Genomic DNA, 16125 nt, shown 5'->3' on the forward strand with positions numbered 1-16125 from the left:
AAGAGCTGAGCTTGAAACTGTCAATGAGTCCTGGTTTTGCAGGGCAGGTGGGGTGAAAAGGAGCAGTTAATTTCAGAAAGTCTGTGTTTAAACAATGTTGGAATTTAATGGGTTTTAATAAGCTACATGACCTCAGGTTTCTAGTTGGGAACTGTTAAGAACTTATGTAGGGATACACACGCAAACATTTTTTATTACCCTCATTAAACATATACTTACAAACATATACTCTCCGTTCCTTTCTCCACTCTAAGTATCACCAACTTAGAAAACAAGAGTTATTTACTGTCCATCAGAAAAAATTAAGACACATCTACTACATACCTCTTTTGTTAGTTTATACACCAATTGATGAAGAAGGGGTGTACAGTCAACTCTGAGAGTGTAATTGCCTGAAAAATACACAAGACACATAAGGTATTTTAATACTTCCAAATGAAACTCCAATCTATATTTAATTCTAACTTTATTTTCCAAGTACAAACAAGATTCTATAAACTTCAAATTGAACGCATCATTCCCAGAGAATTAAAAATAGGGTGGAAACATGGAGGAGGAAATGGCAACCCACTCCAGTGTTCTTGCCTGGAGAATTCCATGGAGAGGAGACTGGTGGGCTACAGTCTATGGGGTTGCAAAGAGTTGGACACAACTGAGAGACTAACACTTTCACACTCAGGATGGAATTTCTAGCTCCAAGTCACCCTTGGGGAACTGCCTCGTTTTGCAGCGCTTTGTGTAAAAATAAAGACTATTATTTAAGACAACAACAACAACAAAAATAGGATGGAAATAATTCTTCAGTGGCGAGAGAGGCTGCAGGACACACGTAGGACACTGGAGTTTGCTAAGGCGGCAGCTCCCACAGTACCAGTGAGAGTCATTGTTCACCAAGGCAGTATCACTCAGGGGGACTTCGGCAAAGGAAGGCGTAAGGCCACAATATTCACTCTCTTCATTCATAGTTTCCCAACCAGGGAGCAAACCCAGGCCCACAGCAGTGTAAGTGTGGCATCCTAACCACTGGACCACCCCAGGGAACTCCCTCACTCATTTAATACAATAGTATACAGCAGACATTAGACCAGAGCATGTCAGTGGCTAGTAAGCGTGCTCTGACATGTATCTAGAAATAATAATACAAAGCCTAGAGATACAAATGTCACATATTAGAGTCAAAGGAAGTGTGTAGATTTTGCTCCCTTCAAATCTGTTTCATTACATTCAGGAGGTATTTCTGTATAAAATATTCTGTAAAATATTTCTTCTGAAATATTTTAGTCCAATCCTTTTACTATCTCCACATGAAGAATGTAATGACATACTAGAGATTTTCTTTTCCTTTTTTTGGCCCCTCAGGTAGTTCAATGTTATTCAATACAAAGTTTAGCCACCCTCTAAAATATCTCATATCTTCAAAACACATAGTGTTTTTAATAAAAAATATTCTTTTAAAAAAAAAAAACTTATTTTAAGGCCAAGTAACAACGTTGTGACAGTTTCAGATGGACAGCAAACACGGTCAGCCATACATCTACATTTATCCGTTCTCCCCCAAACTCCCCTCCCATCAAGGCTGCTAAATACTAGTAATTCAAAATAGGCAAATAGTAAATATAAAGAAGTTAGGATCAATCATTTAGTTATGAATCACATTGATTCATTTGAATTATAATGATTTTCTCTCTAGTAAAATGGAAAATGAAGGTATTGAGGTATCGCATAGGAAGAGGATAACCTTGGTTTACAAACTGAATGTACAAACTTAAATAATGGTATACTATTTAATAACAATCAAAAATAAAATTTACCTTCTATAGAGGAATCTGAGTTGATATAAGCAACGCTTCGCTCCTGGAGTGTTTTTACATTCTCCTATAGTTGAAGCAAAGTTGTTACTTAACTCACAGCATTTTGTGGGAATATAAACAATATAGATTACTTGAGTATAAGAGTGGTCTACAAATACCTCTATAAAACCCATGCTTTTGACAATAATTTCTGAGAAAATGCTGTTAACTGCTTGGTTGACAACACTGATACATTTAAACAAGAAAAACATTATGATGCTTAGTTACTGTTTATAGCAATAGCAGTGAGCCCTGAGGCAAAAGTATTTTCAGAGTGCAGTTCCCATGCCCTGTGAGTGAATAAAAGAAAGGCAATGCCAAAGAATGCTCAATCTACTTCACAATTGCACTCATCTCACACGCTAGTATAGTAATGCTTAAAATTCTCCAAGCCAGGCTTCAACAATACGTGAACCGTGAACTTCCAGATGTTCAAGCTAGTTTTAGAAAAGGCAGAAGAACCAGAGATCAAATTGCCAACATCCACTGGATTATCAAAAAAGCAAGAGAGTTCCAGAAAAATATCTATTTCTGCTTTATTGACTACGCCAAAGCCTTTGACTGTGTGGATCACAATAAACTGTGGAAAATTCTGAAAGAGATGGGAATATCAGACCACCTCACCTGCCTCTTGAGAAACCTGTATGCAGATCAGGAAGCAACAGTTAGAACTGGACATGGAACAACAGACTGGTTCCAAATAGGAAAAGGGGTACATCAAGGCTATACATTGTTACCCTACTTATTTAACTTGTATGCAGAGTACATCATGAGAAACGCTGGGCTGGAAGAAGCACAAGCTTGAATCAAGATTGCTGGGAGAAATATCAATAACCTCAGATATGCAGATGACATCACCCTTATGGCAGAAAGTGAAGAAGAACTAAAGAGCCTCTTGATGAAAGTGAAAGAGGAGGGTGAAAAAGTTGGCTTAAAGCTCAACATTCAGAAAACTAAGATCATGGCACCTGGTCCCATCACTTCATGGCAGATAGATAGGGAAACAGAGGAAACAGTAGCTGACTTTATTTTTCTGGGCTCCAAAATCACTACAGATGGTGACTGCAGCCATGAAATTAAAAGACGCTTACTCCGTGGAAGTAAAGCTATCACCAAGCTAGGCAGCATATCACAAAGCAGAGATATAATTTTGCTAACAATGGTCCATCTAGTCAAGGCTATGGTTTTTCCAGTAGTCATGTATGGATGTGAGAGTTGGACTATAAAGAAGGCTGAGTGCTGAAATACTGATGGTTTTGAACTGTGGTGTTGGAGAAGACTCTTGAGAGTCCCTTGGACTGCAAGGAGATCCAACCAGTCCATCCTAAAGGAAATCAGTTTTGAATTATTCACTGGAAGGACTGATGATGAAGTTGAAGCTCCAATACTTTGGTCAAATGATGTGAAGAACTGACTCATTTGAAAAGACCCTGATGCTGGGAAAGATTGAAGGCAGGAGGAGAAAGGGACAACAGAGGATGATATGGTTGGATGGCATCACCGACTCGATGGACATGGCTTTGGGTGGACTCTGGGAGTTGGTGATGACAGGGAGGTCTGGCGTGCTGCAGTCCATGGGGTCGCAATGAGTCAGAATGAACTGAACTGAATCTCTAGCAATCATTACTTACATAGAAGTGTGAGATCCACTGAAACTGGATATACCCATGTAAATTTATCATTTAAAGTGAGTAGTTGAAAATTTCCATTTATCTAAAACTTTTTTAAGGTATGATGAAGAAAAAGAACAAAAAAAAGCAGAGAATAGAGAAAAAAACTAGAGGGAGAGAGGATGGACAACAGGACTAAGAAGACATCCTTTCTCTCTCTCTCTCTGACACACTCACCCTATAAGATAAAGCAGAGGAAGTCTAGTGTCACACATATATGAGAATATGCTGAGACCTCTCTACTCTCTCTAACTTGCTACCATATAAGAATACATCACAATAAAAACATTTAAAGCTGTGAGTGGTTATTACACAAATGAGAATTCTTGTCTCTGTAGCTGCCCCCATAGGTCAGGTGACAGCTGACTTTGCTATAGATAAATAGAGTCAGAGTCCCCATTATAACAGACTTACAGTAGAAATAAAGAAGACTCCTAAACTATATTTAAGAAGGTAAGGATGCTGTGGAATGTGATCAAGAATCTGGCAGAAAACTAGAAACAGTATCGAAACTGTCTTTTAACCCATATGTATTTAAATTAATGCAAGGCATATTATATCTTGGATTTATTTTATCTTCATTTTAAGCTGCTGAAATTATAGGAACTGAAATATGTATTTATACATCCATGTATTCCTAAGAAATTATTCATCTACAGTTAAGTCTATTCCAAAATGCATATTCACAATATCAGCGTAATAATAAAACTTCGCAATATAAATGGAATGAAGCATAAGTGATACAAGTAACTGTGTGTGTGTGATTTTACTTCCGTATTTATTTAATTCATATTTTTTTAAAGTAAAGTAAGAGGAAAGGAGTCAGAAGGAAACAACAGATGGCAAGAAATACATGACATGCTTTAAAGCAATTCTATAAAATCTGGACTTATAAAATAGAGGATGGGGAGGGAAATTGTTTTCGGCACACTTGCCTTCTGAGCTTACCTTGCACATTTAAGAACTTAGAGATACTGGACAGAGAGGCTAAGGGAAGAGGATGACAGAGGGGAGCCTAGGAGAGACACTTAAAGTATTAAGAGTCAGTGACAGAATTAATCATAGCTGAAGCAAAAAATAAGTCAATTTATAAAATTATCATCTTATACTCCACAATCAGGCACTCTCATGAATGGTAAAATAAACCCATGTTTACAATTATGTATCAGATCTATAAATGTGAAATTATAATATAGTCACCATAATAGAACATCTTATGTTTTCTTAGATAGAAGAAATCCAAAGAAACTTCAAAAACTTGAAAAGTAACTCCAAGGATCTGTATCAGTTTTTAGATAAGTTAAGTCATTTGTCAGAAACAGCCTGCTAGTTTTAACTACTTTCTGAACATACAGATTTTTTACAAAACAAATACAACTAAAATATTTTGACAATAATAAATTTGTTTGCAGTCCAATAATTAAGAGGATATTCTGTTTTGCCAATCTGCTATGAAAGTAAAAACAAACTTTAATTCCTAAATTCTCTTGACTATTTATCAAAATTAAAACCATATTAGGTAATGGAACCTATTTGTGACTATCCTGCTGCTGCTGCTAAGTCGCTTCAGTCGTGTCTGACTCTGTGTGACCCCATAGCCAGCAGCCCACCAGGCTCCCCCATCCCTGGGATTCTCCAGGCAAGAACACTGGAGTGGGTTGCCATTTCCTTCTCTGATGCATGCATGCATTCTAAGTCACTTCAGTCATGAGATATAAATATTTGTTGCCTGTTGACCAAGAAAACAAGAACTCTTCTGTCTTATTTACCTCAGCCCATTCTGTAGAACCCAGAAGTCCAAATTCTTCTGCATCCCAGCTGGCAAAAATGATAGTTCTTCTTGGTCTCCAGCCTGTAATCATTGTTAACACACATAACTAGGTATATCCGCCTAAAAGCAAAGGAAATTTCAGTTTGTCACTTTTTGTCACCACCTACCACAGAAACGCTACTTACCACTACTGAGCAGTTTCCCAAAACTCTGGGCAACTTCTTGCAAAGTAGCAGCCCCACTGGTTGGGTCAATGCCTCCAAATACCCAGGAGTCCCGATGACCTCCCAGAATAACATACCTGTCTGGGAAAAAATGTGTTCAAAAGAACTTCAACTTTGAATACATTTATAAAGAGCACAACTTAAGATTTTAAATTAAACTTCCTCTAATAAATGTACCACCACAGTACAAGATGTTACACGTGGAGTTTGAGGGGAGCAGGGGTTACATATGAGCTCTCTGTACCTAGTACTCAATTTAATTCTGAACCTAAAATTGCACTAAAAATAAAGCATATTAAAAATGTTATGTTCTAATCAGAAAAAAAAAAAAACTTCCTCTTGAGTTTCCCCATAGAAATGAACACCATAAGGTAGAGTCTTCTTTTAGAATTATACTTTTTTCTTCCAAAGTTAGTCATTTCACATCAGCCAGGAAAAAATTAGCTGTGGACTAAAATCTTCTTGCAATCTTGTAAAGCCAAACATCTACAATAATCCATCAACTTACCAGGTTCCACAGATCCTCTGATAGTTCCGATTACATTGTAAATCCTTGTGATTTTATTGATATTATAAACATGCATTCTAACCTTCCTAGAATTTCAAAGGGGACAAATTACTTCACATGGAGCATTGTGTCTAGCAGCTTTCTTCCACTGTTTTATTATAAGAAATCTCAAAAGTACAGAAAATTGTATAACAGAGCAATAACTTCCCAAATACCCACCACGCAAACTCAAGTAATATTGTTGAGCCATTTGCAAGTAAATTGCAGATATCATGACATCTTACTCCTGTGTACTGAAGCATGCACATTAAATTCAAATTTTAAAAATCAAACATCAATGTATTTTTCCTCCCTCATAGCTCTATTGTTGATATTTAAAGTTCAAAATATTCTATTATTAAACACAGCTTGTATATTCATTCTAAGATTTTTAAATACATGCTACACAATTACAAAAATAAGGGAGAGAGCCTATTATCTATTAAAGGTCAAAGAAGCCTAATTTTTTAAATATATATTTATTCATTTGGCTGCACCAGATCTCAGTGGTGGCATGTGAGATCTGATCAGGACCCGGGCCCCCTGCATTGTAAGTTCAGAGTCTTAGCCACTGACCCCCAGGGAAGTCTCCAGAGAAGCTTATTTTTAATTTGTTTTATAGTAATATTAATTCCTGATATTCAGTTAACATTTTCCAAGATTATCAAAATGGTCCATCAGTATACTGTTAAAGAGCTGATTGAGTGAGGCCTACAAGAAACATGATAAGCTCTATTGTTAAATGGCAGTTTGAGAAACACCTGCTAAAGTGTATAAGACAGCTATATGATGAAACTGTTCCAGGCCATCACTGTTGATTCTGATCTGGGCCTGCCTTTTAAATATTCATTCATCAATTGTAATTAACCAAATCAGAATTCACAGGAAAGTACAATCAAGATCAGAAAATGATAAAAAAAAAATGCCATTCACATTTTATAAAGCCAAACTGACATGGGAAAATGTTGAGCCTCTTTATCAGAGGGGAACAAAAATTTTTAATCTATGGCAGGCTCATAGGAAGTGCACAGGGAACCCCAGAACTTTCTACTTTTTAGTTCATTTTTGAATGCAAGAACTAATACATCAAATCCTGTATATTGTTAAGTGTAGATTCTGGTGTTTCTCACCCTAAAAGTACATTGTGATTCTGAATGTGTATATAATTCATGAATAGTATTCAACTAAAAAGTGCCTTTAGAGGAAAACTAATCAATGGGTGTTGTTCTGCATTTTAATACATTTGGTAAAAGATTTTATTTTTGCTTCTGAATGATAGAAATTAATAGCAAAAAGCAAAGGTATTCTTTAGCATGTTTCTAAATATATGAGCCTAAGATCTATTAGTAAGAAACCCAAATTCACTGACATATGTAATTAAATGAAGAAAATGAATGCCGTAACAATGAGGAATGAGAAAAGACAATCTATTTTAATCTAAACAGAAAATAAACTAGCTATCTCCTCAGATTCTCAAAGCTCATCTACATCTTTAATCTTTATATTTTTCTAGTTTTTAGTATCACTGACTCCAGAAGTACCTAAAAGAATTACCTAGAGAAGTACTGCTATGGTTTCCAGTGGATCAGCAAGAACATTGTGGGCTCTGCAAATGAAGTTCCTGAAATTCTGGACAACTTGGGAGATTGACTTTGGGGCATCTCCTGCTTTACCATCAACAGAAATGATTTCCAGAGGAATTTGATCTTCAATTTGGGATTCTTTGCTGAGGGAATTTGACTTGCCAGGAATCTGAATGACAATGACATCAGCCAGGGATGTAGCCATACAGACACAAGGAACCCCTGAGCTGTATCAGAGCCTCCCAAAACCCGAGCCTCCAATCTGGCACCATCACAAGACCTGCCCTGGGGCCAATTTGACTCAGATGGGCCTTTTCCTTCCCCACCTCGCAACAGGGAAGAACATGTTGTATTTTATTACAAGTTAATCACTAAAGGGATGTTGCCTATAAGATTAAATTACACATAATGGCCCATAATGTCCTGCTATCACTTCAAATTCATTACGTTCCAAATAAACTGAATTCAAGAATATAGACTCCAGACGGCAGGGGTTTTTGCCTGTTTTGTACACTGCTGAATCCACAGTGCCCAGAATGGTGCCAGGGTACAGTAAATGCTCAATAAATATTTGTGAAAGGAATGAATATCCTATATAGGGAAATACAGGAGAAACCTGAGAACAAACTCAGCTCACATATCAGAGTTACTTCTGCCTATCAAAGTCTTTGATAAGACTATTTAAAAACTCTACAGAGACAGAATTTAACTTGTGGAAATCTGGTAATACAAATAACTCATGTCCACTGAAACGCACAATTTCTCTCATAAACGTTCCTTTCCTAATGTGGAAGCAATCAGTTTTTCAGCTATTAAGCATACTCATTGCAGCATTCCTAAGGAGCTCATTTTTTGTATCATCTTTGAATTCTCCTTTGAACCAGCTTTTAACTCCTTTCAGGTTCCCTTGTTGCATTAAATAAAATTTTTACACAAACTCATTTTATATTCGTATGAGAATTATGATTTTACTTAAAAAAAATAATCCTTTATCATTTCTGGAAGTCCCACCGAGACGTACAATGTATTCTTCTTAGAGAGCCAAGAATGGGCAGCTTAAACCCAGACACGTCTTCCTGAACTTTAAGATGTACATTCCAAGCAGCAATAAAATTTTAACTTGCCTGAATCTCTGTATCTCCAACTTATTTTTTCCTACTGATTCTGTGTTTTGTTTATGTTTCTAGTTTGCTTACAGCAGATAAGTTACACCCCATTTGCGGTGGCAATGGTAAAGAATTTGGTTTCGGGTCTTCTCATTTGGTAATCTCTGTAAGTTGATCAATGCATTATTATGAAGATCTCTTAGATAAGAAATGACACCGAGTCTTGTTTTTAGCAATTATTTTTTTTTAAATAGTGTATTTGCCCACTTTGAGTTCAAATCAAATAGGGATTTTTGCTCATGGTGAAGACAGACAGCTTTTTGATGTCTTCACCAGGGAGATGGTCTGTTTCTGAGCTTACTCTTGATCTGTGACTGTAGCCATGTGTTTATTGATTTCTTCATGTTTGTATGTTTCTGTTTATAAATCAGAAAGGCATATATCTTTCATTGTGTACCTCGAGAGAGTATTAATAATTAGATAATGAAGTCTCTTATATTAAAAGAAGTCCATTCTAATTGATAGAGATAAACACTTACATAAAAATATTTCTAAAATTCCTATAAAATAAAACAGAACTCCTAATACTTTAAGGGCTTCCTAGGTGGTGCTAATGGTAAAGAATCTGTCTGCCAATGTAGCAGATGCAAGAGACACAGGTTCTATCCTTGTGTTGGGAAGATCCCCTGGAGAAGGAAATGGCAACTCACTCCAGTATTCTTGCCTGGAAAAATCCCATGGACAGAGGAGGTTGGCGGGGTACAGTCCATGGGGTTGCAAAAAGTCGGACTTGGCTGAACACTTGTCAGCAGCAATAATTTAAAAGTTCTGAAATAAAACTTTTAATAGAAATTAAAAGACATTCTCAAAATACAATTTCATATTGTTAAGTAAACTTCTAGCGAACAAGACTGACTTAATAATTTGTCTCAATAAAAACAGCTATATTTTCTGTGATTCATCAGTTTTTAAGTTTCCCTTCCTCTCTACCTTTCAAGCAAATCAAAGTACTTAAAGTTCTGATCATGCCATGATGTTCTACAACTCTGGACAAGCTGTTCTCTGCCACTGACATTTCCTGCCTAACTTGATCCACTGGAAAACTTATTCTTTCTGTAAAATTAAGCTCAATGAAACATATTCTGTGATCATGCCTCCTCAAAAGCGCTATCATGGGTTGATAACAATAATAACTAAAATAAGTGCATTGAGCCTTATAACAGTTATGTGCATACCCATTTTAATTTATTTAACCCCCACACACAGGAAGTGATCAGTAAAAAGGCTGGAACTTGTCTCTCTTCTCTTTTACTCCTTCCCTTAAGTTAAGCTAGTGCTTCACATGCATAGCATTTTGACAGCTATCTGAAGAGCTATTTAAAAACGTTAGGTAAAGAGGGAAGTTAAGGGACCCCCCTGGTGGTCCAGTGGCTGAGACTCTATGCTCCCAGTGGAGGGAACCCCAGCTCAGTCCCTCGTCAGGGACAATACCACGTGCTACAACCAAGACCTGCCACACCCAAATAAATACTTTAGAAAAAAAGAGAGGAGAGTTAAAATGTTAAACCTGTAACTCAGATGTAGCAATTTTTGAGATGTAAAAAACAAATGTTGTGATATCCCTGTTGGAAGAAGAATTTAATACATCATTCCATAAGTAATTCTTTTGCTTAGTCACACAGTCGTGTCCAACTCTTTGCAGACCTCTTGGACTGGAGGCTGCCAGCCTCCTGTGTCCATGGGGTTTTCCAGATCAGAACACTGGAGTGGGTTGCCATTTCCTTCTCCAGGGGATCTTCCCAACCCAGGGATTGAACCCAGGTGTTCTGCATTGCCATCTGAGCCATCAGGGAAGCTCTAAGTATTTCTAAATGATAATTATTCACTATGAAAAATGAGAAAAAAAATATAAGCAAAGCAAAACTGGCAGAACACTTATCTTGACATTTTTCCATTAAATATGTAAACTTTTAGTAGGATACTAAAGTAACATAAAACTACCTGAAAGAATCGTGTCCTACAAAGCCAGGCCCAATGTTGTAACTCACGTTAAGACCTCCCTTCCAGCTCTCATCTGGTGAAGCAATTCCTCCCAAATAGCTGTCAAGAGAAAATGAAAATGACAGAAAAAAAAGGCTGAGCATCACAATTTCTAAAAGACATCACAAAGTAAGTTGATGAGGTTTTATTCATACATTTAACAAATATATATTGAGGATTTACTAAGTGCTGGGAACTGTAAAATTTCCTTCCCTTGTGGAGCTTACATCCTAGCAAGAGAACCATAACTGAGATACATAAGTAAAATGTTGATATGCTAGTGGTAAGAGCTAAGGAGAGGAATTCCGTGGCAGCCCAGAGGTTATGAGTTGGCCTCTCACTGCCTGGGCCTGTGTTCAAGCCCTGGTTGAGGAACTAAGATCCCATGTGCTTCACAGCACAGCCTCCCACCAAAAAAAGAGCTAAGGAAAAAACAACCAAAATAGTGAGGGGACATGGGAAACATCAGTGCATCAGCCTCTCTGCTTCTGACTTTAATGATTTACATAGGAAAGCATTAGGTTCAAGAAATCCTAAACATATGAAATTAAGGAGAAGAAATTAATTTCTAGAAAAGCTGCTGGTTACATAGTAGCCACTCAAAAAACATTACTGAATGGCATTTGCACATACATTAAACAAAAAATAGACATTAGGAAATCTGAAAAGGAACCAACACTTACACAATACAGTAATAGCAAACACTGACTGAATGTTTTTCCTATGATATTTATATAATGATTTCATCTACTCATAATAATTATCAGGCAGAAACTAGTTCTGTCTTCATTTCAGAGAAGGAACCTGAATCGGAGAAAGATGGGGTAACTGGTATAAGTTTACAAATCCAGTGAGTTGTGGGTATCATCACATTTTTGAAATGCAGGTCAAATACAAATACCTAAGATAACCTAACTACTTCAAAAATCTCAAGTCAATATTTTTATCTTTAGACATAGTTTTTCCTTTTGAGACTTTCATTTGTAGCAAATACAGGAATGTTTTCTTATTATTTCTTAGTTAATAAACTGCTCCTTCCTTACAGAAAAAAAGATGTGTTCTAAATTTCCTACTTTAGGAGTCAATTCTGATACAAGACTTCACTTTTAACATAGGTAGGTTTTAGAAGAGAAAATAGATGTTTAGTGTAATAGATCTTATTCTCAAATACAACTAGAAAACTATACCGTAAAAATATTTCTGCATCATTATATCCAATGGGATGTACAGGGATTTGGGGAATTCCCACTCCATCTTCAACATCAAGTCTGAAGGTGTACTCTGCAGAAATCAATTGCATAAGAGGAAAACAACTGAAGAATCGAGCAAAGGGTATAAAAGAATTCCTGTTATTACTAATGCAGATTTGCTATATGTTTGATATTATATCCAAACTTTTAAAGTTCCCCCAAAGCGACTGACTGTTTTATCTAATATGGTCTATTTAAATTTGACAGTAAAAAATTAAATCATTTGCATTTTAATATAAAATCAATTACAGGGATTACAGATTCCTATATTTGCTTTGACATTTCATGTAATTCTCTTGAATTTTCCAAGAATATTTTATTTCCTTAAGGATATCTTGAATCCTTTTTAGAGAAGCTTCAGTTAACTAAATACCTGGAAAATGTGTCCCAGATTCTGAAACTAGAAAGAACTGTAAAATAAGAACTGAAGGAAATGCAAAATGCTGGGCTGGATGAAGCATAAGCTGGAATCAAGATGGCTAGGAGAAATATCAATAACCTCAGATATGCAGATGACACCACCCTTATGGCAGAAATGAAGAGGAACTAAAGAGCCTCTTGATGAAAGTGAAAGAGGAGAGTCAAAAATTTGGCTTAAAGCTCAACATTCAGAAAACTAAGATCATGGCATTCTGTCCCATCACTTCTTGGCAAATAGATGGGGAAACAGTGGCTGACTTTATTTTTAGGGGCTCCAAAATCACTGCAGATGGTGACTGCAGCCATGAAATTAAAAGATGCTTACTCCTTGGAAGGAAAGTTATGACCAACCTGGACAGCATATTGAAAAGCAGAGACATTTCTTTGCCAACAAAGGTCCATCTAGTCAAGGCTATGGTTTTTCTGGTAGACAAATATGGATGTGAGAGTTGGATTATAAAGAAAGCTGAGCACCGAAGAACTGATGCTCTTGAATTGTGGTTTTGGAGAAGACTCTTGAGAGTCCCTTGATCTGCAAGGAGAGCCAACCAGTCCATCCTAAAGAAAATCAGTCCTGACTATTCAATGGAAGGACTGATGCTCAAGCTGAAACTCCAATACTTTGGCCACCTGATGCAAAGAACTGACTCATTGAGAAAGACCCTGATGCTGGGAAAGACTGAAGGCAGAGGGAGAAGGGGAGGACAGAGGAGGAGATGGTTGGATGGCATCACTGACTTGACAGACATGAATTTGAGTAAACTCCGGATTGATGATGGACAGGGAAACCTGGTGTGCTACAGTCCATGGGGTTGCAAAGAGTCAGACACAACTGAGTGACTGAACTAAGTGGTGTTGGGAATAAGTGAAAATTTCTTACTCAAATAATAACAATATTCTCCTTAAAGGAAGATGAAAAGTATTGTCAGGCTTAAATTCTAATTGAGACTTGTGGTTTCAGCCAAAATAGAGTTACATCAAATTCTACTTTAAGAAACTGAAAAAATAAGAGCAAATGAAGCAAAAATGAGCAAGAGAAAGGATATATCCTACTAAAGACCAGAGCAGAAATGTTAGAAATATAAAACAGACAAAAAAAAAAAAAGAAAACAGACAAATGATAGAAATTATCAATGAAATCCAAAGCTGGTTCTCTGAGTGGATTAACAAAATTGACAAATCCCTTGCAAGACAAATCAAGAAAAGAAAAGAGATATAAACCATCAATATCAGAAATAAAGAAGAGAATAGCACTCCAGTACCTGGAGAAAAGAAAAAAGAGAGAGAAGAAAGGAAGAATATTACAAAGAACTATATGCCCATAAATTTAACAACTTAGATGAAATGGACAAAATCTTAAACTAGCAAATCTCACTCAAGATTAAATACATAACGTAAACAGCCATATACCTACTGAAGAAATTTAATTTGCAATTAAAAACATTCCTACCAATAAAATACCAGGCCCGTATCGATTCACTGAAGGATTCTACATCATGCCATGTCACACTCGGTTGCTCAGTCACATCTGACTCTTTGCAACCCCATGGACTATAGCCCACCAGGCTTCTCTCTCCATGGGATTCTCCAGGCAAGAATACTGGAGTGGATTTCCATCTCCTCCTCCAGGGGATCTTCCTGACCCAGGAATCAAACCTGCATCTCTGGCATCTTCTGCATTAGTAGGTGGATTCTTTACCACTGAGCCACGTTTACAGATAAAATCAAACCCATTCTACATAAACACTTGCAGAAAAATGAAGATGAAATAATTTTTAATTCATTCCATGAAGTCAATATTACCAGTACCAAAATGAGACAGAGATATTACAAGAAAGTAAATTGATAGGAGAATATCCGTTATTATTAAAGACAGATTCTTAGCAAAATTTTTAGCACAATTCCAGTAATATACCAGTATTACATAGAAGAATAATACAACGAGGACTTCCCTGGCGGTCCAGTGGTTAAGAATCCACCTGCCAGTGCAGCAGCAAGGGTTCGGTGCCTGGTCCAGGAAGTTCGCAAATGCTGCAGCTACACCCCTGTGTCACAACTACTGAGCCTGAGTGCTGCGACTGCTAAAGCTCGTGCACCTAGAGTCTGTGCTCTGCAATGAGAAGGCGCTGCAGTGTGAAGCTTGTACACTGCAACTTGAGAGAAGTCCCCGCCCACTGCAACTAGAGAAAGCCTCCACACAGCCATGAAGACTGTAGTCATAAATAATTTAAAAAAAAAAAAAAAAAAAGAATGCTCCATTAGAGTTTATCCCAGGTTGTTTTGGTTTAACACTCAAAAATCAATCTGGGGAATTTCCTGGTAGCCTAGTGATTAGGATTCCGTCTTTACAAGCATGGCCTGCCTTTAATACCTTATTCGAGAACATCCAGTAAGCTTCACGGGGTGCACCCCCCCAAAAAAAATAAATACGTATAATTGAAGAAAAACATAGATAAGAACAATTTAAGATCATTTTATTAGGTACAGTAAAAGAATCTGACAACATTCAGTACACATTGCTAGTCACGTGAGATAAATGTGCTAAGATAAAAATTCATAGCACTTTAAGATAGAAGTGAACTTCCTCAATCTAATAAAAAAGAATCTATAAAATCTGAAAAAAAAAATAAAACAAGAACCCTATAGCTAAGATCCTACTTAACAGAGAAAGACAGGGACAGTCTTTGGGGCAGGAACATGGCAAGAATATCTGCTCTAACAACTTTTTACAGCAATGTTCTAAAAGTACCAGATACTACAATAAGGAAAGAAAAAGAAAAGGCATCCAGAATAGAAACAAAGAAATAAAACTCTCTTTATGTGCATATGACATGATCACCTATACAAAAGCTGATGGAATCCACAAAAACCTAGCAGAACTAATTATTGATAAGTTTACAGAATACAAGATCAATACACAAGATCAGTATGTTTCCTCTAGAAACAACATTTCCATTTACTAACAACGGTCAACTGGAAATCGAAATTTAATATGTAATTTAAAAAAGAATAACACTATGAAATTATTATGGATAAATGTGAAAAAAGATACACATGGTCTGTACAGTGAAACAACAAATGGGCTGAGAGAAAGTTACAGATACGTAAGTAAATCGAGAGCTGTACCATATTTATGGGTCAGAAGATCCTATATTTTAAAATATCAATTTTCCCAAAACTGACTTATAGGTTTAATTCAACCTCAATAAACCTCCCAGGAGACTTTTTGGTAGAAATTGATAAGCCAGTTCTAAAATTCACATGGGAAGGAACCAGAATAAATACAAAAACTTTGAAAAAGAATTGTAACCTGGAGACTTTCATATCGATTAGAATGTAAAGTTAAAAAGATCAGCCATACTAAGCGCTGGCAAGGATGCAGCAAATGGAACACTCACACACTGCTGCTAGAATGCAAAATGGTACAAGCACTTTGGAAACAATTTGAAAGTCATCTATCATGTTATCCAGCCATGCCATTTCTATTCATTTACTCAAGAGACACAAAAGTATATATACATATAAAGACTTGCATACAACTGTTCGTAGAAGTTTTATGCAGAATATCTCCAAAACTTAAAGCAATCTAAATTCCCAAGAAAAAGTAAACAAACAAACTGTAGAGTATCCATTCAATGGAATACCACTCAACAACCATGACAAA

General features: G+C 36.6%; 1 protein-coding gene across 3 annotated transcripts in view; it reads right to left on the reverse strand.

Annotated features, from left to right (window-relative positions):
* The window catches only part of NAALAD2 (N-acetylated alpha-linked acidic dipeptidase 2), a 49204-nt gene that overhangs the window by 15715 nt on the left and 17364 nt on the right, over window positions 1-16125 (reverse strand). For all 3 annotated transcript variants that reach the window (XM_044943374.2, XM_006055317.4, XM_044943375.2), the window contains exons 7-13: window positions 11979-12072; window positions 10753-10851; window positions 6024-6109; window positions 5477-5596; window positions 5290-5372; window positions 1812-1875; window positions 325-392 (exon numbers count right to left, since the gene is read on the reverse strand). In XM_044943374.2, coding sequence (XP_044799309.2) covers window positions 325-392; window positions 1812-1875; window positions 5290-5372; window positions 5477-5596; window positions 6024-6109; window positions 10753-10851; window positions 11979-12072 — 614 coding nt within the window. The remainder of the gene's footprint in view (window positions 1-324; window positions 393-1811; window positions 1876-5289; window positions 5373-5476; window positions 5597-6023; window positions 6110-10752; window positions 10852-11978; window positions 12073-16125) is intronic.

Source organism: Bubalus bubalis, chromosome 5 (assembly GCF_019923935.1).
Source record: "Bubalus bubalis isolate 160015118507 breed Murrah chromosome 5, NDDB_SH_1, whole genome shotgun sequence".
In the NCBI taxonomy this organism is placed as follows: Eukaryota; Metazoa; Chordata; class Mammalia; order Artiodactyla; family Bovidae; genus Bubalus; species Bubalus bubalis.